We start from the raw sequence: 24530 nt of genomic DNA, 5'->3' as shown, positions 1-24530 counted from the left end.
TATTTCTTATAAATTCATTTATCAACAATTACCAGCCAATCGCAATTGTACTAAAATTATTGAAATGTAATTTTTATAAGAAAAAAAAATAAATTGCCATTTTATTTTTACGTTTTAATTATTTAGTCTTTTTTAATTATGAATTTCTTATTTTTTTACTTTTTTTAAATGTTTACTTAGATAAAAACAATCAGATTATATATATTGCTTTTATAAATATTAACTACTGTATTATTTAATATTTCTAAATATTTTATAACATTAATTTATTTATTTATAAGAGTTCTTTGTAACATTAATTATTTTTTATTATAGACTTTATATATTATTAAGTTTTATTTTTTATTTTTTTAAATGCCTCTTCAGGTATTATTAAAAATAAAAAGAAAATGAATTATACAAATTCAACAGTAAATTTTTTTAATGAAACAAACCAATCTAAATATGAAAATGATGTTGAGTGTGGTTTGCAACCACATCACTTTTTAATTATAAAATTTTTTATGATAAGTGTTATAGGAATGTTAATTACTGCTTTTGGAGTATTTGGTAATGTAATGACAGTTTTAATATTGTCTAGGCCACCCATGCAATCTCCAAGTAATATGTTTTTGACAATGTTAGCTGTTTTTGATACATGCCTTCTTATTACTGCTTTTTCAATATATGGAATGGAATATATAATAGAATATTTTGAAATTCTTGATCTTTATATAGCATGGTTAACTTATTTAAGATTTGCTTTTGTAATATCACATATATCTCAAACTGGATCTGTATATATAACATTAACAGTTACAGTAGAAAGATTTTGTGCAGTAGTTTATCCTAAATTAAATAAAAAATATTTTGGTTCAAAAAATTCATTTATTTTTCTTATTATTGTTGTTGCATTTGCAGTTTCATTTAATATAACAAAATTTTTTGAAGTGCAAATTGAAAAAAATCCTTTATGTTCAAATATTGGTTATATAACATGGCAAACATATCATTTAATGCCTAGTGAACTTGCTAGAAATCCTATTTATGCTGAAATTTATTCATTATGGATAACTAATATTATTATGGTATTTTTACCTTTTCTAACATTATTATTATTAAATTCTATTATGGCATATACAATACAAAAACAATTAAAGCAAAAAATTAATGAGCATCATTCAATGTAAGTTTTTTTTTTTTTTAATATATACATTTTGTTGTATCTTGTTTTACTTTTTTTTTTTTTTGATATAGTGTTGAATCAGAATTGAAAGAAAAAAGCAGGGAAGCAAATATAGTACTTGTAATTATTGTTTTTATCTTTTTATGTTGTAATTTATGGGGATTTGTTTTGACGTTTGCGGAACAAGTTACCGAAGCAGATTATTTACGTAGAGAACATTACATTTTCTATACTTTCTCCAGAGAAGCTGTTAATTTACTTGCCATAATCAATTCATCTGTTAATTTTATTATTTATCTAATATTTGGTAATGATTTTAGAAGAGAATTTTTATCTATATACAATTCTAAAGTTTTTAAATTTGATTTATTTATACCAAAAAATAAATCACAAAGTCAATTTAAACATTGGAAAAGGCAATCAAGATCATATTATATGTATAAACCTTTTAAAAGAAAAAAAACAAAAAATGTTGAAATGGTTAATAAATTATTTGTTACAAAAGATGATTCTAATGGAAAACAAATTATAGCAACAATTACATATGAAAAAGGTGATACACTATTATAATATATACATATAATATATATTATAAAATATTCTTAATATAAAATAATTAATCTATACACATCAAATTAATTTTATTTTGTTGACAATATATTTATATTTAGGAAATAAATTTCATATCAAAAAATATTAATTTATGATCATTTAAAAAAATACAAATCCTGTTCAGATAATTCATTCACATGATAAATAAAATATTAATAAATCATTGATTTATTATCACCAATTTTATTAAAAATTCATTATGTTACATTTTTTCTTTTTTTTCACTTTTTTTTATATAAATAATTCTTCTTTAAGTAATAAAAAAAAGTATATGTATCAAAATTATTTTATATTAATAAAATATAAGTTTAAAAAAAAATTTTTTTTTTTATTATTATTAATATTCTGGGTTGACGAAACACCAAAATATGTAATTAGTGTATTTATTTTACAGAATGGACTAATTTTATCTATATATGTTATTAAACTTGTTTAGCTTTATTTTTATATAATAATGTTTAAAAAAATAACATCATAGATTTATATAATATATTAATCAGCTAAAAAAAAAAAAATTTTTGTTCCATGTTTAAAAATGCTGAATTGACATTTTTTTATTAGTCTTTAATTTTTCAATAAATAGTTATCTTTAACATTTATTCATCAATTTATAATAATATTTTAAATGTATAGATATTATGAACACCAATTATTATTATTTACTAGGGATAAGGTTTCTATATTCATATCTTTTGGTGATATTATTAGAATTTTTTTCATAATATTTGCTATATTTATTTATTTTTTATATCTTTCAATTCAATTTTTTATATCTGAATTTTTAAGAATGCAAATATTAAAAAGTTTGATAGAAAGTTTTTTAAAAATGTCACATTTATATAAAATATTTATGGAATTAATTCTTTTCGTTTATGAAATATTAAAAAGTAAATTTTTTAAATTTTTAATAATGAAATTTTGTAATTCAGGTTTATTTATTTTAATAAATCCTATGTCATTACGTTTACCTTATAGAAGAGTTAATCATCAAATTCGAATGAGAAATAATCCATTAAGAAATAATATGGATAATTTTACAAGATTAGAAAGTTGTATTTGTGTATCACCCGTAAAATTTAATTTTAAAGGTATTTTATAATTGATATTCATGTTTTTTTATCTTAAATTTTATTTTAGATTCTAATGAAAATTTTTATCCAAGATCTGGGCATTCTGTTATTTGTACAGGGACAAATTTTTTTATTATAGGTGGTTATTATGATTATCCAAATGCTGGAATATTTAAAGAAATTTATCAATATAATAAACATGCTAATACTATTGTAAAATTATCGGTAAAAAATTTACCAAAAGAAATTCTATCAAATTCAGCAGTTAATTTTCCTATTAATGCAAAAGAAATTGAGGAATCAATATTAATGTTTGGAGGTACAGGTATTCCATTTAGTGAAAATATTTCACATGAATTATATTGGATTAGAAAAACATTTGATGAATGGGAATGTGTACCATGTGAATGTAATAGTAATAAACCAAATAAAAGATATGGATGTTCTATGATTTATGATTATGACAATAGTAGTATTTATATTTCAGGTGGTACTGATGGTTTTATATATTATAGTGATATTTGGAAAGGAAAAATTAAAGTAAAATATGATGTTGAAAATAAGAATTTTACAGTTTCTGTTGATTGGGAATTAATATTAGCTTCAGGATTTCCTCATGAAAATGGTGTATATAAACATCGAATTATCTTACGTGATAATATAGTATGGTCTTTTGGTGGTGGAAATACTTCTCAAGTTTTTGGTTTTAAAGATGTAACAACATATAATATGTTAACAAAAGAACTTATAATAAGAAATGATATTAAAGGTGAATTAAATAAAGATGGAATATATATATATCCTATAGCAAGAAAATGTTTTGGACATTGTGAATATAATAATAAATTAATTATATGTGGTGGACAGGGTAGAGAACAAATACCAAATCCAACAGAAAATTCATTTCGTGATTTAAATGATATATGGGAATTTGATTGTAATGAAATTAAATGGACACGAATAAAGGCAGTATTTTTACATCCATGTTATTTTAATAGTTGTGATATTGATGTTGAAGGAACTTTAATAACATTTGGTGGTGTTAATAAACGTCGTTCAAGAAATAATCATTTATATAAAATTAATTTAATACCAAGAAAATTAGTTTCATTGGTTCTTGAAAACATTATGTTACAAAATACTAGTATTATGAAAAATGTTGAAGTTCTAGGTGACAATTATGGTTATAATTATCATGATGCAGCAAAAAATATAATTGATCAATGGAAATAAACAAAACAAATTTAGATATATATTTTTATAATTATAAAAAGCTGGTATTTAATTTTTATATTAATATGTGTAAATAAATATATTTTATCAAGTTAACTAGTATTGTTGCTTGATATTAAAGAACCTTCAGAAGGTTGTTCATATTCAACAATATTTTTTTGATTTTCTATTTTTTCATCTCCCAATAATGATCCTTTTATTGTAGCACTACCAAAACGATTTCTAGCAATAGCTACAATTTCAAATGACGATAGTGTTGTACTGATATTACGTAAATTTGAACGAGAAAATTGACCATTAACAGAAGTTGCTTGAATCATGTTTGAAATTTCTAAATACCAGATTCCATTTTTTGTTGTTATTTTATGATTACCATCATCTTGAATAGTTTTGTTATTTTTTGTAAATTCAACCCAAGGTGTTGGATACCCTATTGGTTGCACTTTAACAATAATTTTTCCATGTTCTTTTTTTTCAATTTGAATACCTTTTGGAAAACTACAATCTTCTGTTGTTTCAAGTGATTCTTCTGCAATAATTAGAGTGCAATAATTGAAATATATTTTTTCATTTACCAATGCACATATTCCTATTGATCCATTAAATGATTTAGTTAAATCAAATAATAATAACTCAAGATTATAATATCCATTAGATTGAAGACAATTATCATCCATATGAAATTGATTTTTTCCCCCTATTTCAATTAATTTATTATTTGCCGACAACCAAATGATATGATCTTTTTTTATTATTGTATCTTTGGGACAATAAATTTTACAACTCACAATAACCAATTTTCCACTTTGACTTTTTATTTTTTTTCTATCCATTGTTATCTTAATTAAATTGTCTTCATTTGTGTTATAATTTTTATCATTTAATGGTAAGGACATATAATCATTATCATCATTATCTTGAATATCCCTTTTTTCATCTACAGTTTCATATAAATTATCTTGATTTGTATCATAACCTGAAACATACCTCATAATTTGTGATCTTGATTTTTTGTTACTTCTTGAAGACAAATCTATTATATTCATTTTATTTGATGGAATTTTTAATAATGGAGGTTTTGTTAATGTATTAAATTGTTCAGAATTTTTAAAATATCTATTTGTAGTTTGGTAAAGATTACAATTTTTATATGAATTATGTTCTGGATATCTTGGAATACTATGAGCATGTGGTAGATGTCGAAGTTTTAAATTTTTTTGTTCTTCTATCTCAATTTTTTGAATTTTTTCTCTTAATATAACTTCACATTTGTATGCAACAGCATGAGCAAGTGATAAGTAATATTTAGAAGCAGGATGAGATTCTTCATTTAATTTAACAACAGGAGCTACATTTAAAATAAATCTATTTTTGGTATTCATTCTCCCAGGTATATTATTCCATAAACGATTTAATTGACGATAAAAATCACGATACGCCGAACTAATATAACCTAACTCATTTGAAAAAGCATAATCTAATATTTCTTTTTGAAGTCTTTTAAAACATTCATTTAAAGGAGGATCATCAATTTTAACAAATATTGGACAATTTTCAAAAGTATCTCCAAGAAGCCGTGTCACATGAAATTCTAATTTTGCTCGTTGTCGCCATACCTCTAATTTACAAAAAAATTTATGTATTCCAAATTGAGTATTTGTGTATGGACAAAGTGTTCGAAATTCTTTTCTTTTACGTAAGAAAATATCCTTTGTCCTGCAATATCCACAAATACATTTATCATCAATACATTTTTTACATACTTGAAATTTACATATACCACAAATTTTAATTCTATCAAATATTCTAAATTTGTTAGAACATAATGAGCAATAACTTCCTATTGTTTGCTCTATTTCTCTTTGTTCTTTCATAATATTTACTTTTCTTTCCAATTCTCTAAATTTTATTTCAGCATCTCTTAAATATATAAATTAAAAGTTAAAAAAAATAATTAATTTTGTTCTTTATAAATTAAATTATATAAAATTACCTGAATTTTTTATATGCTATACCTTTAATTTCATAGTCAGCTGTAATAACATCAACAAATTTATTTTCTTCTTCATAACTCATTTCCAACAATTCTTTTCCATCTCCATTAGTTTTTGACATTATAATATGAATGAATCATAAAATATAAATATTTAATATAAATTATTCTTTTCTCTTATTATATATTCATATAACAATAAAAAGTTTCCTTTAAAATTTTAGTTTTCATATTCAATTTTTTATATAATAAAATAAGATTTTAACTGTTTATTGATGAGAACAACAAATAATAATATGAAATATGATTTTAAAAAAATATATATATACATTACAATTTCTTCATTGCACTTTTTCTTCATAGACATTAATTAAAATAAACTTAAGGAAATAAACTATTTTGGTTTATTTGTTCTAGAATTGGTTTATAAATTTTATATATCTTAAGAAGACTTTCAAATTCTGTTTCTGCTCCCTCAATTGAAAGAATTGAGATACATGATACAATTGTTGATTTTTTAAATATTTTTGCTAATATTTTTTTTGACAAACAACTTATAAATGGAATTCCTTTATTTTTACATATTTCTTCTAAATTAAAATTTATGTGAATTTTTTCTAATAACTCATCCTTATTAATATCATTTGCTATAAAAATTATTTTTATATTAGAATATAAAATTTTTCTATGTATTTCCCTAACTCCTATAGAAAATTTAGGATGAGCATGAGCCTTAAAATATAATTAATTTCACCTTGACATCTAAACTTGCTTTTGATGGATTTTTGCAGTATTGTCTGTTGTCTAAATATTTTAATCTTTTCAAAAAAATGTAGCATGCCTGATCAAGATCACACATCTGATATAAAATTATACAATACCACTTTTATTATTGTTAAAATAAAATTTTAGAAGGAAATTTAACCTTAATTGAAAGTACAACTAAATTAATTTTTATTTGCTAGTAAATAACATAATTAAGTTAGAAAGTTTCAGTTTCATCAAGGAAATTAGTATTGTGTAAAAGTTTTTCAACTTCATTATCATCAATTTTAAATTTTTCTTTGTCTTCATTTGATAAAATTTTTTCTCCATTTCCTGATTTTGTATCAATTATTGTTGTTTTAGCATCCTCATTAACATCATCATCACATTCTCCATTTAATTGATCATCATCAGTATAAAGAATTTTCTTAATTTTTCCAGCTTCAATTTGAGAATTTTCCTCTAAATCAGTTATCATAATTTCAATCATCTTTAAACGATTATAATAGTAATCTCTTTCATGTTCCATTGTAAGTAACGATGCAGACATTTTTTGCAACTCATCAGTTAACTCAGCAACCTCCTTTTCAAGTGTAGCATTTTCTTTCTTATACTCATCAATACAATCTTTTTTATCCTTTACAGTGCAATCTTTACCATCATCTTTTTTACAATTTGATAATACTTCACCTTTCTTCAAATCTTCAGATTCCTTAGATGTATTGTTACAAGAAATATTTGTTGAATTACGAACATTCTTAGAAATATTTGACGCTGTTTTATTAGATGTTGAGGTTTTGTTTGAAGCAGGGGTTGTTTTTGTTGAATTGGCAGCAGGAATTGGTTCAAAATTTCTTGTTTCCTCAGCATTGTATGGACTTTCATCATAATTGGCATCAAAAAATTTCTTAAACCATTGTAAAAATTCAAAATTATCCTGAAATTTTCCTTTTAATAATGAATCAACAGGTATAGGTTTATCAATTCCAATATTTTTCCAAGAAGTTTGAATAATTTTCCAATTAGAAATCCAATCAATTTCATGTTTAGAATTCCATTTTATACGTTTAAGTGGAATTTTACCTCTAAAACACATATCAGTTAACTGAGCATAAGCGGCACCTGTACACATTTCTTCTATTTTTGTTAAGTTAGCCTAAAATAAAAAAAAAATCTAAATAATACCATTATATATAAATACTTACTTGAAGTGAAGAATTGACCCATGCAATAAGTTCATGTCTAGAAATGTTATAAAAATTAGCAGAGGTGGCATAAACATTATTAACCATATTTTGATATTTTAAAGAGAAAAAAAAATATACAAACTTTCCACCTAAAAATATATAAGATAAGAAATCATCCTAAACATTATGTAATTTACCGCCAACTTGAAAAATAATATATTATAGAAAAGGAAGGACAAACTTTTTTTTTTTATTAAATTTACCATTTGACTATTGAATAAATTTCATTATAAATCAAATGATTTTTATAGATACGAGAAATATAATTTTAATTTAATTTTAGAAAATTTACACCTATAATGTTATCGTCAAGATTCTTCATAATCATTATTTTTATTAAAAAAAAAGGAATCTATGACAGGCAACACTTATTTTTATAAAGATTAATAATGATGAAAAATTTTTAAAAACAAATATAAATAATAAAGATAACAAAACCAACAGATTGGAAAAAAAAATACAAATGATAAAAATTATTTTCCCGGAATACTTTCTTTTACATATATAAATTGATTTTCTGGATTTAAAAAAAAAAAAAGAATAAAGTAAACATTAAAATATATTTTATAAAGAAATATGATAATTAGTATTGATATAATTGAATTAGAGATTAATTTCCTATTATTAACAACAACTAAACGTAAAAACACTTTATTTATTTCTCCTACTCTTTTCATTTTTTTTTATTATTTAATTGAAAGTACAATATTATATGCAAACAGGTCAACTTTTGATGATAAAAATAAAAATACTGTCTTTTTTTTAAATGGTTTATTGGTATTGTAAAAAAGATATCTCAATAAATAAAAAATAATAATAATAATTTTAAACAAACTTTAATACTAGGAAATATATAAATACTAATAGAAAATGCATTTAAAAATATGTATGAAAAATTTTGTTATAAAAGATGAGAAAAACAAAGAAGACACAAAATGAACTTTTTTTTTCTACCAAAAGATGACGTAGTAAAAAATTTGAGATATCAAACAAAATGTCTCTCCCTATTTAATATAACTTGATAATGGATAAAAAAGAATAATATTAAATAATCACCAATATTTCATGTCTGTTCATTTTTATTTAACATATCATGGTACTTGTACCAAATAAAATTTCACCAGTGGACAAAAGACCATTCATAGACCGGTTTTCAAAAACTAATAAAATAACTTTTCCTTTCTTAATAAATATTTTTATACTTCTTCATATTTAATTTTTCATATTATCTTGCTATTTTAGTAATGTTTATATATATATTATAATATGTTTTCTTTTGAATAAACAATTATAAAATATATATATATGAATATTTTTTGAAAACTAATAATAGATTACCAAATATTTGGAATAATGCACTGAAATGGAAAGTACATTGATTTTATTTACTTTTATAATCATAAATATGTCCTAGGGAAAATGATAATAGTTAAGAAAAAAAAAGTTGTCAAAATTCTAAAATATATTTCTTTTAAATTAATAATAATCTATCTAATAAAATTTATTACTTAATAAAAATTTCTACAATAAATCAATATTAATAGCAATAAAAAGCTATAGTAAAAAATAATATTTCTACTTTTTAATAAAAAAAAGCTGTTTTAGAGGTAGCAAAAAAAAAAGTAATTAAAATTATCTGATAAAATTACCAAAAAATTAAAAAAAAATAAATTTCTTTTTGGTTTTTGTTGACAAATAAAAATTTTTTATTTAATATTTAAAAATACCAATTAAAATTATTTTTTTTTTTTTGCATATATAAAATGTGTAAATTGTAGGATACAACTAAATGATTACATTTTTATATAACCATTATATAACTCTATTACATATCCAAACATATAAAATTTTTAATAAAAATATCGTCACATGTAATGAATATTTTGATGTCATAAAGTTATAAATTTTTAAAACGTGAAATATAATTAATATTGGAAAAATTTTATATATATTCTCCCTCATTTTGAATTGCAAAGTTATATACTTCATTAATTTATTTGTTAAAAAAAAATGTTGATTAATCAACAAGTGTTATCTAATTAAACATAAGTAAATTTGTTTTTTATTTAATATTATTATAATCATAATATTTGTTGTTGTTTTATACTGATAATATATATGTAATATTCCATATATAATTTTTATTTTATAAATTAAAAATATTATATATAATTATATAAACATTTTCATAACCTCGAAGATTATTTCATACCAACTTTCATTTTTAGTTATTTTAAATATTATAAAAATCGATAATTACTAGCACAAGCTAATATATAAGACATTATTTTTTTTTTTTGATTATACATTCCAAGATATGAAATGTTTAAAATCTTTGTTAGTTTCTTTACATCAACAAAATTCATGAATATATACTTCTTTTATATTATTTTTATATTCATTAAAAACACTAAATGTATTTTAAAATAGTTTTTTTTTTAACATAAAAGTGTACTACTTTTCATGTAAGAGAATTGTGTATATATATATATTTTTTTTTGAGTTAGAAAGAATTTATTTTTATCATTTATAAAAATGTGTTTTAACATTAAAATTATTGTTATAAGTTACTTAAAAATAATTCAAGACATTAATAGGCCTCGCTTTTTTTTTGTTAAACATTTTTCATTTCCTATAGTTAATGAAAAACTAGTTTTTATGGAAAACAATACCAAGGTATAATATATTTTTTTTTTCTTTTAAATATTACGACGCCATCCAAAGCACACATTAATATATTTATTTATAATCATTAAATTTATTATATATTTTATTCTTATAATTTATTTTTAGTAATTCAAATATGTTTCAACCATGGCAAAAACGTTTAATGAAGGAAATTAAACTTTTGGTAACTGAACCACCAAAAGGAGTACAGTTATTGGAACCTCCAATGACATCTGATCTAAGAAGTTTAAATATTACTCTTTTTGGTGCTCCAAATACACTTTATGATGGGGAACATTTTGAATTACAATTTCAATTTAATGAACATTATCCTTTTCATTGTCCTCAAGTAACTTTTATCGGTGATAATATACCTATTCATCCACATGTATATTCTAATGGACATATTTGTTTATCTACCTTATCTGATGATTGGACACCAGCTTTATCAATTAGTGCAATTTGTCTTAGTATTTTATCAATGCTTTCAAGTTGTAAAAAAAAAGAAAGACCCCGTGATAATGCAATATACGTTAAAACATGTAATAAAAATCCAAATAAAACTCATTGGTGGTTTCATGGTAAATTTAATAAATGAATCAACACTCAATTGATTTATAATTTTTTTTTTTTTCAGATGACAAAATATAATAAATAAGATCAAAGAAAAAAAAACAAAGGTAATTTCTACCATCTATCATTCAATTGAAATAATGATTCTTACATTTTTATTTTCTAAATAAGGTCTCATCATTATTCATTTATGAATATTAATTATTTAATTTTTTGGGTATGTAAACAATTATTATATACATATTTTTCTTATTTCTGATAAAATATTTTGTATTTTTTAATGTCTTTAGTAAATAACAATTGTAATAGGGTAAGTTTTCTTTTTTTTGTTATATTTAAAAAATTATATTTTTTTTTAAAGAATTTAGATAAAATTGTTTGTAACAAAGACAATAAAATTTTATCTTTAAAAAATTGTAGTGAAAATGATTCAATTTCTGATTACTATAAATTTTTAAAACAAAATCTTATTAAAGAGAGTACTTTATTTAAAATAAATGGTGAATATTTAGAGAAAAAAATTTTTTTAGATACTAAATGTGAATATCAATATAAATCATTCAATCTTAAGATGCAGGAGATGTTAATTATAATAAAGCTTACAAAGATTAAACAAGTAATAAAAAATAACAATTATAAGATACATCTTATTGAAAGAATAAAAGCATTATCCAAGTCTTTTGATCCATTTATTTTTACAACACAACTATTAAAAAAATACAAAATAAATGAAAAAATAACAGAAAGAGATATAACAATGGTGAGAGCATTAAGAAATCTTCAATATCAGTTACATAAATTAAATAATCTTTCTATTTAAATATTTTTAAAATCCTTTCTTTAATAAATTTTTACGAAATATAACATTTTATAAAACTTTTAAACATATTCTTAACTTATTTGTATGCTACAAATTTCTCTTTCTCTTTTACCAAATTAAAATTATCTTTTCTTATATAAACACCAAAACCTACAAAAGAAAAAGGAAAGCTTTTCTTTGCCGTTGTCTTTTAATTTTACTATTTATATATATGTATATATATAAATATATATATATATGAACTTATTTTAAATAGCTTTTTTTAAACATTAAATACATTTAAATATCAATACTTGTTGATATATTAAAGAATATTATTTTAAATTTTAAATAATAATAAAAAAAAGTCTAATTTTTTTTTATTATAATTTAACTTTTAAATGTTGTAAAAAGATGTGTGTTTTATAAAATAGAGAATATTGTTAATGTGAATTTTTTTTTACGACATCTATTTTTTTTTTTTCTCATAACAATATGTTATCATTTTTTTAATTACTCCTCTCTTATCAATATTTAATAATGTCATTTTGATTGTCAAAAACCCATTTTACATTATAATTCTTTAAACGCTAGCAAATATTTTTCATTATATATATATATATTTATATATAACTTTAATATATTTTTAAAAAGGCGAAATGCACCTGTCATAAATTATAATAATACTTGATGAATGATTCTGGCCGAAATTACTATTTTAATTGTATTAACCTAACAACAGCTTTTTTACCTAATGAGGCCAGATCCTTTTATTAAAGTACTTACCTATCTTTGAGACATTTCACAAATTTTAAAATATTTACTTCTTTTTAATGTTTCTCAACAACAACATTTTATTAAATATATATATATGTAATAATAATAATAATGATCACTCTTATAAATATTAATGGTTCATTCCATATCAATGATTTATAATTCAATACTTTTTTTTTCTTTTTCCTCTTCCTACTTTATTCTAATTTACTTCAGTAATAATTATATTTCACTAACTACTATTACTACCTTCTTGGATCACGTTACCCATTCTAAAATTCCACACTACATTTATTTGTTTCATTATTTTAAAGAAACATAGTGATTCAAACAGAAAATATCTTATCAGTGTATCACTTAAAGTATATTATTTTCAATTTAAATTAAAACTATCTATAATTTATTGTTACTGATGTAATAGTATATAAAATAATATAAAATAAAATTCATGTATTATATAACAAAAATTGTAATATTTTTCTCCTCTCTAAAACAACTTTTATCATCTTGAACAACATTCTTGCAAAAATGTTGATATACTTTTTTTATTATACTACTTTTAAAATGCTATTCCTATAAAGTATTTTTTTTTATAGAAATGATTATTTTCTTGTCAATCATGTATAAATATATATATATATAATATTATCTTATCCACCATTTTGCAAATTTTCTAATTTAGTATAACTCATTATTCTTTTCACCAATGCTTTTAACACGAAAACATCTATATTTTGGAGATTTGATACTGGACATCACAATATTAATATACACATTCTTAGATCGAATAGCTTAGTCATGCGATGTTATAAAAACTATTTTTTTATATTATTATATTAAAATAAATAAATTTTATATTATTATTTTTATTTTTATTAATATTATTTTTTTAGAGATATAAATATGGCAAAAAAACAATATGATTTACTTTTTAAGCTCTTACTTATTGGTGACTCTGGTGTGGGTAAAACATGTATATTGTATAGATTTAGTGATGATGCTTTTAACACTCACTTTATTTCAACTATCGGAATTGATTTTAAAATTAAAACAATTGAATTAGGTGGAAAAAAAGTTAAACTCCAAATATGGTAAAATAAAAAATTATATTATTATAATATTTTATTATTATTTTTATAGGGATACTGCTGGTCAGGAACGTTTTCATACTATTACTACTTCTTATTATAGAGGAGCTATGGGAATAATGTTGGTGTATGATATTACTAATGCCAGATCGTTTGACAATATTCAAAAATGGTTAAGGAATATTCAAGAACATGCATCTGAGGATGTTGTTGTAATGTTGTTAGGAACAAAATGTGATATGGCTGATCGAAGGGTTATCAGTCGTGAGAAAGGTCAACAATTAGCTGTTGAACATAATATAAGATTTATGGAAACTTCTGCCAAGGCTAATATTAATATTGATGAGGCTTTTTATGACTTGGCTGGAGCTATCTTATCTAAGGTTAGTTAAAATATTATATATATTATAAAAAAAAATTATTTTTTTTCAATTTTTTTTTAGCAACCATCACGAGCAGAAAGTGACCAACTTAGACTCCGTCCAACAGATCAAGAAAATTCCTCCAAGTCCGGTTGTTGTATAAGGATGTAAATATAAAACAAATATACAAGAAATGGAAAATAGTTAAACATTTGTCTAATAAAACAATGAGGAAAAATAAATGAGCTTTCTTAAAAATACCAAGCACATTATTATTTATAATTTGTGAAGAAAGTTTTTGTGTCTTTATTTTATTTACCAAACCATTTTTTTTTTGCTTCCTATGCATTAGTTTTTAACCTGATCATCTCGTCTGATGGTGCTTTGTAACATAATCATTTGCATTCTAAAAAACAAATGTCATTTTCTTTGAAACTATTTGATTTTTATTTTACAAAGAGTTTTTTCAGATATGTTTTTTATCACTTTAAAAAATTAATACTATTATGCTATTAAAGTATAACATAAAATAAATATTTAAAAGGATATATTTTATTCGTAATTAACAATAATTTAATTTAATTGTATTATTTTTGTATAATATTTTATTTTATTATATTTTCATTCCATATTGTTTTTTTGATATTGGAAATGACAGCTGTAAATACAATTTATTGTTGTAAAAATATTGAAATATACAATTTATTGTTAAAAATTTTAACTTTAATTATTTTCAAAAATGGAAATATAAATATTATATATACAATGATAGTTTAAATAATTGTGTATAAAGTTGGTTCTTTTTAGATTGTTTTATGGTAGGGTTACTTTTTTTGTTGGTACCACCCTTTTTTTTCAATCTGAATGTTAGGAAATTAAATAGGTCTTTCATCTTGTAGTATTTGTAGATAAAAATTTCCATCATTATTTATCCTCTTCAAATTGAATACTATGAAGTTTAACCTTTATTTTTAGAAGTGTTATTAATTTTTTTCAAAATATTTTTTATTTCTTTAATTTTGCCTCCTTACAATAAACTTATGGATAAGTTATATTTTAAAATTATTTTTCTTTTTGCTATACTAATATTTTTGATATTTTAAAATTTCTATCGTGAAAAATTATTTTTTATTTATTTTAAAAACTATTCTTTTTTTAAAGTTAAAAAATATTATAATTAATATATTAAAAATAGACAAAAATTTATTTAGAAAAATTTTAAATCCATTAAAAATACTATTAGCAAAAATCTGAATAAATAATTAAAATATTGACATTGAAATCATAGAAGTTAATAAGCAACAATTTATTTACATATTTTTGTCAAAAAAAAAAGATGGTCCTACCGAATTTGAATAGTACCTGTTTTTTTTTTAATATTTAAATTATTTCTCTAAACTATGTTCAATTTCACGTTGAGCTGAACTGGTAGAAATCCTTGCTTTTGGTGTTTCTTCACCTAATGATGCAGCAAACATTTTCATTTTATCTTTAAAATCAAGATTACTTCCATCAACATTGGTTCTATTGGAACGTGATTGAATTTCATTTAGGCGTCGTATTCTTGGATCATTATAAATTTCATTATTTCCTATTATTTGTACTCTTGGTTCATCTGTTTCATCCTCATTTTGTTCATTCATCTTTAAGTCATCTTTGTTTTTTTCTATAACATTATTTTGAAGAGGATTTTTATTTTCTTCTTGACTATTTGGAGATAGTTGTTCTACTTGTTGACTATTACAATTTTTAGATATATTAAGTGAATTAGACAATTTTACATCGTTATCAAAATTTGAACGATTATTAAAATTACTCTCTTTAGATTGATTTTCTTCAACCACTAAATTTATTTTTTTTACATCTGCTACAACAGTATCTATTATACTTTCAACACCATTTCTATAATGATTATGATTACTACTACTACCACTCATAGAAGAACTTTGACTTTGCCTTTTTTGCTCAAATTTTGATGTCATTTCTGATAAAAATGGTGGTGGTGGTTGATGAATATGATTTTGACGGTAACGTACACCTAAACCATTTGTATTATTTAAATTTTTTTGTGGACTTGTACTAATATTTCCTAGTTGTTGGACAATTTCACGATACCTTAAACGATCATAATCTGTCATTTTATCACCTTTTGCCTCTAACATATCTAATTCATCATTTAATTTTTCACGTAATTCTTTTGGTGATAATTCCTCACCAAATAATGGTGCTGATCTTCTACCACTATTTAGATATTCCCTTTTAATCATTAAATTATTTCCTTGATTATTAGTACTAATATTTATTGGATGTCGTGATGGTATTATTGATGTTGTACTTGAATTTTCTTGTCCAAAGGGTATAACACTTGAAGATCTTATTCGCACACTTGAAGGAATCATGTTTTTATTAAAAACTTGGTTCATCGAGGTATAATCATTATGATGTATTGGATATCCTATTGATGAACTAGATATATTAGAAGTATTATTATAATTTGATGGTCGTCCAGGTTGAATAATAGGTGGACGATTTGATGTACGGTAATGTGATGGTAAATGATGTGTTTGTTTTGATAGATTATTAGTAAAATTACTTTGCATTGATGATTCACTCTTAAAAAAAAATATTGTTTATATCAAAAGATTTTTTTAAAATAAATAAACTTACAGTAGTTCTTGGTCTATAAATAGAATAATTGTTAACACTTAAATTTGAATTATAATTAGTTCCATTATATAAAGGAGTCTGATTATTTATATTTCTTTGCTGATATTTTATTTCTTTTTCATTGTTTTCAGTATCTTTAGAAAACCAAGATGATAAACCATTACAATAAGCAGCATTTTTTCCTACTTTAAAATGTAATTGAGGACCACATTTAGCCATAATGTCAGCGGCAGCCTCCTGTGATATACCAATTAATGAATGTTCATTTAATGATAATAATTGATCACCTGTTTCTATTCTACCATCCTAAATAAATGTTATATCATATTACAAAACATATAAATTTATAACTTACTTTATGAGCAGCACCACCTTCAAATACTTTTTTAACATAAATTCCTACATTTTTATTTTCTGTACTCTGAATAATATAAAAATACATTAAAAATATGTTTTTAAAAATTTTAATTTCTTTTTTTATTAAAATTTTCTGAATAACAAATAAATTTATTTACTTTAACTATTAATTATAATAAATGTTAAAACTAATTTTCTTTAAATGGTATTATAATAATACTTTTAGTACGCTTCAATAAATTTAAGATAATAAAGGTTTTGATGATAATCGAAAAATTATTACTATTACTATCTTAATAGGTTTTATTAAAAGTAATTTTATATTAAAAAAAAAGGCAAATAGTGAGGTCATTTTATTGTTAATTATAGTAAATTTATATATTAAATAAATTATCTTAATATATTAAAAATTACCTTGCCATTAAGGAAATAGTATTGATAAGTATTTGTCATTTTTGAATTATATAAATTATCAGTAAATGAAATATAATCTTCAAATGTTGTTATATCTAGACTTTCTTTATAACTTTTTAATTGTTTATTCTTTTTATTTATAAATTCATCATATGTAGGTAGGTGTTTTTTATTTATAATATTATTACTCATCATTTTAAAAAAAAAAAGAATAATATTTTAGATAAATAGTTAATATACAATTATAATACAATTACTATTGTAAAAGTGTAGTACTCAATGAAAAGTTTACTATGATTATTAGATATAAACAATAATCTTGTTCAATTGAACAATTAACATTTTACGATTTTAAACTATATTTGATTAAATTACTCACAATTGATTGTATATGTTAAATGCGCAATCAGAAAAAGATTTAAACAAGATATTAATTAAATATCTGATTAAATGTTATAAATATGAATAATATATATATATTTTAAAAATAAACTTACTTGTGCTGCTACAATTGAAAGACCAATTCCATTGTTAATTTTAGAAAATGATATTGATACAATTTGTAATTTCATGTTATTATAATTAGTATTAGGTATAGAAAGTGATTGATTATGAGGAATATTAATATGATGTCTTGATGATGATGCAAATTCTGTAGAAGCTTGAGATAATGTCTCTGAATTATGAACATAATTTTTCATATGAACAGTCCATGAACCATTAATATTACCAAGTGGAATAAATCGACATACACCTTGTTGTTCTAAGTAGTCTATTAATTCCATTAAATAAGATGGAATACCTTTTTGAAGTTGTATTACATATCCTTCTTGAGGAAACATAAAAGGAACATTTAACCTTCTTTCCTCTAACAATTCAACAGACAAACCCTCTTCTCTTGCTGATTCATCAGCTTGACTTTGTGATAATTTTATACAATCATTAACAATACTTTCTGTAACTGGTGTCTCAGATATATCACTAATATATCTTGTTAATAAATATTCAACTTGTCGTGAATTTAATTTATAACAAGTAGCACCAAGTACAGCTACTTGATCAACTGTTTTAGGTGTAGTTAATAAATTAACAGCTTGTTGAATTCTATCCATATGACATTCAACAGCCAATTCTAATCCATGATTTTCAGCCCATTTATAAATATGATATAATCGTTCTTTTAAATGTATAGCCCAGGATAATGTTAGGTGACGGGCACCTTCTTCTGTTCCAACCATCCAATTAAATATATACATATTAACATAATGAAATAATTGTGAAAATATTTGAATTTGTAAAGCTGCATTTGTACGATTTCTTCGAAGTTGACTCATTATATTTTCAAAAACAGATATTGTTTCATTACTTGCAATTACATCATCAATTGTTCCATTTAAAAATGAATACATTGTATGTGATAATTGTACATGACATGCATCATTTAATAATGAAAAACATTTCTCAACAAGATTAAATAAATTATCTCCTAATTGTGATAATATTGAATTAAGATGAATATCTGATTGAATTATAAATAATAATTCAGAAGAAACAGTTAACCAAAATGCTAAACTATCAACATTTGAAGGACTTGAATAAACAACATGTGTTATCTTTTTACATATCATATTAAAATATTGTTGAGTAAGTCCATTTCTAACATCCATTTGAATAGATGGTCTATATAATGTACAAGATCGATGTCTCAATGACATATAAAGAATGAATGCTGGACCAGGACGGAAGTTAATTAATTGAATTGTTGAATTAGTTATTAATAATGATAAAAATAAATCATCATTTTTATATTGATCATTAACTTCAATAAGACCTGGTAAATTTTGTGGTGGATAAATTGATAATTGTTGAGTATTTCCATAAAAATTATTAGAAGTTAAATTATATGGTGATTGTGATGAGTATATTGAGGATACTGATCCTTTTCTTGGATATACTGGTGCAGCATATGGATTTGCATCAAAATGTGTTGTTATTGGCATTGTTGGACTAAAAAATTAAAAAATATTATTAAATTAAGTGAATTAAATAGTTTGATTTTTTAAAAAATATATTTATTTTTAAAAATAATTATATTATATAAATGCTTTCATATATGTTTACATAATAATATTTTTTTAAATTTATATAATAAAAAAGAAGTATATATTGCTTTATGATAAAAGCTTTTCCCTAACCACTTTACAATTATAATAAAAAAAATTACCATAATTTTATCATAATCAAAACATCAATGGTACTTTAAAAAAAAATTTATCAATTATTAACGTACGATTTTTTAATAACACAATCTACACCAAAAGTTGTAGTAAAAGATTTAGTATAAATATTTCCATCTGAATTGGTTCTTGGTGATGGTATATAGTGAAAAACTTTAGCAATATCTGGAGGAAAATGAACTTTCTTTTTATCATAATAATATATATTATTAGTATTTTTCCTCACATTACTTTTATTTTTATTTATATCCATTTTTTTTTACATATGAATGCTTCAAACATATCTTTTTATTTTTCCTGTTATTAATTTTTATAAAATTACATTGACCATATTATATATATATGCTTATAGTTATAAAGTAAAAATATTATAAAAATAGTTTCAATTGTGAATAAAAATGTATAGAAACAAATTATTTTAATATAAACATGTATATATATATATATATATTTATATATATAAATATATTATGATGAAAGAATATATGGCAAAGTAAATTTTACTATAAACTTAATAATAGTGAAAATAATAAACGATGTTATATATAAAATAATACATGTATTATTTTCTTATCATTTAGAGGTAGAAAAAGATATTATATTTGTTCCAACAAAAATTAATATATTTTTCGCAATAAATATATGTATGTATTAATAGGTATATCAATACATGGAAAGCCTTATATAATTTTTGAGTTGAAAATATGCAAAAAAAAAAATAAATATTTTAAAATATTTATAGTAGTAACAAATACTATTATAACATCATATTTGTAGGGTAAAATTTTTTAAAATTATTTATTTAACTTACTCGTTAATTGAAGGTGATGTTGATTGTATTTGATGACTTCCTAATAAATTGTTATTAAGAAAATATGTATTTTGATTCTGAAATAAAAAAAAAAATATATATATATAAAAATTACATATAATAAAAGAAATTAGACATAATTTTTTTTTCTTTAATAATTTATATATAAAAATAACACTTTATTAAATTTTTATAACAAGTTATTTTGTATATATTTTACATAAACCCATAAAATAAAAATCTTTTTGATGGTCAATAAAGTAGTATATAATATTTGAAAAAATGTATTGTAAACAACTAATTTAAACAGTAAGTTGAAATGAAGAATAAAGCTTCATATTATAATATATTAACAATTTAAGTGGACTATTTTAAATTGAATAAGAGATTTGATATGTAAGAGAATAGAGAAATAAGAAATATTACATTGAATTGTTGGTAAAAATAGTTATGAATAAGCATAAACTTTGTCATATATAATATTATTTACAGTCTTTTTATCAGGAAGACAAATATCATGATATAAAAATAAAAGACTTGATGAATCATAAATAATTTTGAAGGAATGATAAATTGAAGTATGTGGTTTTTAAACTTACATAGTTTGAATAGAATTTAAATCCGTTTACATTTCCAATTTTTATAGTAAAGCCATCTTTAAGTAATGTTGTTGAGATAATTTGTCGTTCATTCACTTCAACTATACCTCTTCCATCTAGTGGGGTTATTGAAACACCACCATCAGAAAATGAGATCAAACAATGTCTAGGAATTACATTTTGACCAGTTAACTATAAAAAAAAAATTATATATAAATTAATTAAAAAATTAATTAAATAAAATAAATTTTATACATACCAATATTGCCTGATTTTGTGGTTGCGCTAAATCTGGATTTGATCCAATAATCGTTACATTAGGTTGAATTAAAATAACAGAATCATGGTTTTCTTTTCCTGTTAAATGATTAATTGGAACAAGAGCTGGTCTTTTACAAATTGATTTTTGTATGTTACCACCATACATTTGTGAAGAAGAAGAGGTAACTGAATTAGTTGGTGATACTCCTAAAGGTTGTTGATATTGTGATGTTGTAAAATTTATCATAGAATGCTTATTTAAATGTTGATATATAGGCGATGGTGTAGTTTGTTGAGTAGCCATAACTATTTGTGGAGGCATTTTTGAAGGAGGAGGACGCCGTCTTAATGTAAAAATAATTTCTTCTAAAATAGTATAAATTTTTTATTTATTAAAAAATATATATATATACATATATATGTTAGAAAAGATAATAATAAAAATTTAAACACTAATTATAATATGTAAATATGTTTTATTATACAGATGAAGCAATAAGAACATAGCTCAAGGTCAAAATTAATTTTTTTAAAAACAGCTTAATATTTTATTTACAAAATTTGAATATATGAAGAATTTAAAGAATTTACTTGAAAAGATAATAAACTAATATGATAATTGTAAGATATAATATTTAATATTATATTTTACAAAGAAAGTCACACTTTCTATAAAATGAAATGTCATTCACACAATTAAAAATTCTTTTTATAATTAAAAAGATAATGAAACTCATTAAAAGTATAACTTGGTATTATATAAAGTCCTGCTGGTTTTAGTATTAATTTTAATAAAAATATATTATTAGTATATATGTGTCAAGCAATAAATAAAATTGTTTTATAAAATTATAAGAATATGTTTAAAAAAAAAACGATAATTGTTGTTTTAATGAGTCAAGTTAAAAAAAGACAATAAAATAAGTTTAGAAAGATATTAATAATCAAATCAAATCATTAAAATAAACAAATTTTTATAAAAATAAACATACCATTTGATGTTCTATTATCGTGTTTCTTTTCTTTATGATTAAGAAGATTCAATAAAGGACATTCATCTCCATCTAATACCCTTTCATTAAACATCACTGCATCCTCTGTCTCCTCTTCTCGAAGGTCAGAATTAGATTTAGACATTCTATTTACTGAGTTATGTGGCATGATTTTCTAAAGAAATAGTAAAAAAGATTAATAATTATTATATATAAAGAAAAAGGTGAATTAATAAAAGTAAAAGTAATTCTTTTTATTATTATATATATATATATATATATATGTATATATGATAGGATTTTAAATGCCATATGTAATGAAGTAAAATATTCTTTATATATATATAAAGAATATAATAAAGGTCAAATATTTTATACATTCACGGTATTTGACATTATTGTTAAAAGGAATTAACAAATTATTAAAAAAGATAAATGTATAACAATTAATCACCTTACCTGAGTCAATACAAAATTAGTTGGATCTTCATTTTCAATACCATACTTTTGTAATGCTTCAATTAATATTTTTGATGCTCTATCATAAATTGAGACAAGTATTGAGACATAATTTTTAAATGGATTAATATTATGACCATATATTTTTAATGATCCACCATTATTACCCATTATTTCTTTAAGCTTATTTTCCAATTTTTGTTCACGTCGTTTTTTCATAACTACTTCAGGATTTGATATTGTCCTATTGAATGGATTACTTGATGCATCACTAAATACCTCCTCTGTGACAGTTTTTGGTTCTTCAAATAATTTAGAATTTGATCCTTTAACATTATCTATACTTTTAGATCTTTTTTTAAGTTCATTTTTAAGTCGTTTTGAAAATCTTCCAGTATTACGATTTATCTTTTCAGGTTCATTATCATTTTTTAAAATAAATCTACCATCTTTGTCATCTTTATGCCAATTTAATTGTACTAGTAATGGTTTTTCCTCACTTCCTAGTCTTCTTTCATTACCATTTTCATGAGCTTCCCATAAAGAATATTCAGGAGTTGTTAACATTTTCATATCTGGTCTAAATTTTTCCACCAATGCCTCAATGACAGTCTCTGTGGTGGCTGTAGATGAAACTCTAATACATTTAGAAAAAACTTTTTCACCTGTATCCCGAAAATAAAATCTCATAGCACCATAAATTTCAAGACTCTACAACAACAACAACAAAAAAGTTAATTATAATAAAAAAAAATTCTTACATCATCTTCAGGCATTGAAATAGCAAATAATTCAAGTCTATTTTCATTCCAGTTTTCAATTAATTCAATCAAATATTTTCGTTTCGCTTCGAAATTTTCCTCTAAAAAAGAAGATTCTACTGGTGATTTTGAATCAATAGAATCATACATCTTAAAAAGATTTTTTAAAATAAATTTATAGAAAAAAAATATAAATAAAGATAGAAAAAAAAATGAAATAAAAATGAATGATAAATTATTTTACACCAAAAAATATACAATCATTTTTTACAACAAAAAAACTATATATATATATACAAAAAGGCAACAATCTAATATAAAAATCATATATCAATATAATAAAATGTGATTTTAATTTCTATCAAAACTTTTTTTGAAAAATGTTACATTTTTACAATAATTTTTTTTTTTAAATAATAAAACATTTAACAAAAGTATAATCTTTCATGGATTAAATATAAAATTGCTTTTTTTTATTGTTAAAAAAGTTGTAATTAAATATAAAAAAAATAAATGTAGGTACTTTTAGACTCTTATCTTATTAATCAAGCATTTCCCAACCAGATGATGGTATATTTAAGTTCTCATAAGTATTTTAAATTAGGTGTACTTAACAAGAGA

General features: G+C 21.7%; 8 protein-coding genes across 8 annotated transcripts; 4 read left to right on the top strand and 4 right to left on the bottom strand.

Annotated features, from left to right (window-relative positions):
• Positions 1 to 503: 503 nt before the first annotated feature.
• SRAE_1000218800 (FMRFamide receptor) lies at positions 504 to 1735 on the top strand (the record flags this gene model as incomplete). The annotated part of the gene is made up of 2 exons (XM_024649235.1): positions 504 to 1165; positions 1237 to 1735. The coding sequence occupies 2 exons, from the start codon at positions 504 to 506 to the stop codon at positions 1733 to 1735; spliced, it is 1161 nt and encodes a 386-aa protein (XP_024503133.1).
• Positions 1736 to 2627: 892 nt separating this feature from the next.
• Positions 2628 to 4080, top strand: SRAE_1000218700 (Kelch-type beta propeller domain-containing protein; the record flags this gene model as incomplete). The annotated part of the gene is made up of 3 exons (XM_024649234.1): positions 2628 to 2664; positions 2707 to 2865; positions 2915 to 4080. 3 exons carry the CDS (start codon positions 2628 to 2630, stop codon positions 4078 to 4080), a joined length of 1362 nt encoding a protein of 453 aa, XP_024503132.1.
• A 92-nt stretch (positions 4081 to 4172) lies between these two features.
• SRAE_1000218600 (Zinc finger, RING/FYVE/PHD-type domain and Immunoglobulin-like fold domain-containing protein) lies at positions 4173 to 6195 on the bottom strand (the record flags this gene model as incomplete). The annotated part of the gene is made up of 2 exons (XM_024649233.1): positions 4173 to 6000; positions 6074 to 6195. 2 exons carry the CDS (start codon positions 6193 to 6195, stop codon positions 4173 to 4175), a joined length of 1950 nt encoding a protein of 649 aa, XP_024503131.1.
• A 259-nt stretch (positions 6196 to 6454) lies between these two features.
• On the bottom strand, positions 6455 to 6932 carry SRAE_1000218500 (Ribosomal protein L7Ae/L30e/S12e/Gadd45 domain-containing protein; the record flags this gene model as incomplete). The annotated part of the gene is made up of 2 exons (XM_024649232.1): positions 6455 to 6805; positions 6846 to 6932. 2 exons carry the CDS (start codon positions 6930 to 6932, stop codon positions 6455 to 6457), a joined length of 438 nt encoding a protein of 145 aa, XP_024503130.1.
• Positions 6933 to 7055: 123 nt separating this feature from the next.
• SRAE_1000218400 (Eb1) lies at positions 7056 to 8130 on the bottom strand (the record flags this gene model as incomplete). Its single annotated transcript, XM_024649231.1, has 2 exons — positions 7056 to 7994; positions 8044 to 8130. The coding sequence occupies 2 exons, from the start codon at positions 8128 to 8130 to the stop codon at positions 7056 to 7058; spliced, it is 1026 nt and encodes a 341-aa protein (XP_024503129.1).
• Positions 8131 to 10888: 2758 nt separating this feature from the next.
• SRAE_1000218300 (AT19555p) lies at positions 10889 to 11403 on the top strand (the record flags this gene model as incomplete). The annotated part of the gene is made up of 2 exons (XM_024649230.1): positions 10889 to 11333; positions 11390 to 11403. The coding sequence occupies 2 exons, from the start codon at positions 10889 to 10891 to the stop codon at positions 11401 to 11403; spliced, it is 459 nt and encodes a 152-aa protein (XP_024503128.1).
• Positions 11404 to 11605: 202 nt separating this feature from the next.
• Positions 11606 to 14522, top strand: SRAE_1000218200 (Ras-related protein Rab-10; the record flags this gene model as incomplete). Its single annotated transcript, XM_024649228.1, has 5 exons — positions 11606 to 11635; positions 11687 to 11907; positions 13795 to 13992; positions 14042 to 14372; positions 14433 to 14522. 5 exons carry the CDS (start codon positions 11606 to 11608, stop codon positions 14520 to 14522), a joined length of 870 nt encoding a protein of 289 aa, XP_024503127.1.
• A 1214-nt stretch (positions 14523 to 15736) lies between these two features.
• On the bottom strand, positions 15737 to 24059 carry SRAE_1000218100 (Afadin; the record flags this gene model as incomplete). The annotated part of the gene is made up of 10 exons (XM_024649227.1): positions 15737 to 16963; positions 17019 to 17324; positions 17374 to 17439; positions 18287 to 19796; positions 20838 to 20914; positions 21437 to 21628; positions 21696 to 22063; positions 22690 to 22864; positions 23149 to 23859; positions 23910 to 24059. The coding sequence occupies 10 exons, from the start codon at positions 24057 to 24059 to the stop codon at positions 15737 to 15739; spliced, it is 4782 nt and encodes a 1593-aa protein (XP_024503126.1).
• Positions 24060 to 24530: the final 471 nt, after the last annotated feature.

This window comes from Strongyloides ratti (assembly GCF_001040885.1).
Source record: "Strongyloides ratti genome assembly S_ratti_ED321, chromosome : 1".
NCBI classification, from domain to species: domain Eukaryota; kingdom Metazoa; phylum Nematoda; class Chromadorea; order Rhabditida; family Strongyloididae; genus Strongyloides; species Strongyloides ratti.
This window is presented reverse-complemented; position numbering and strand designations above follow the sequence as displayed.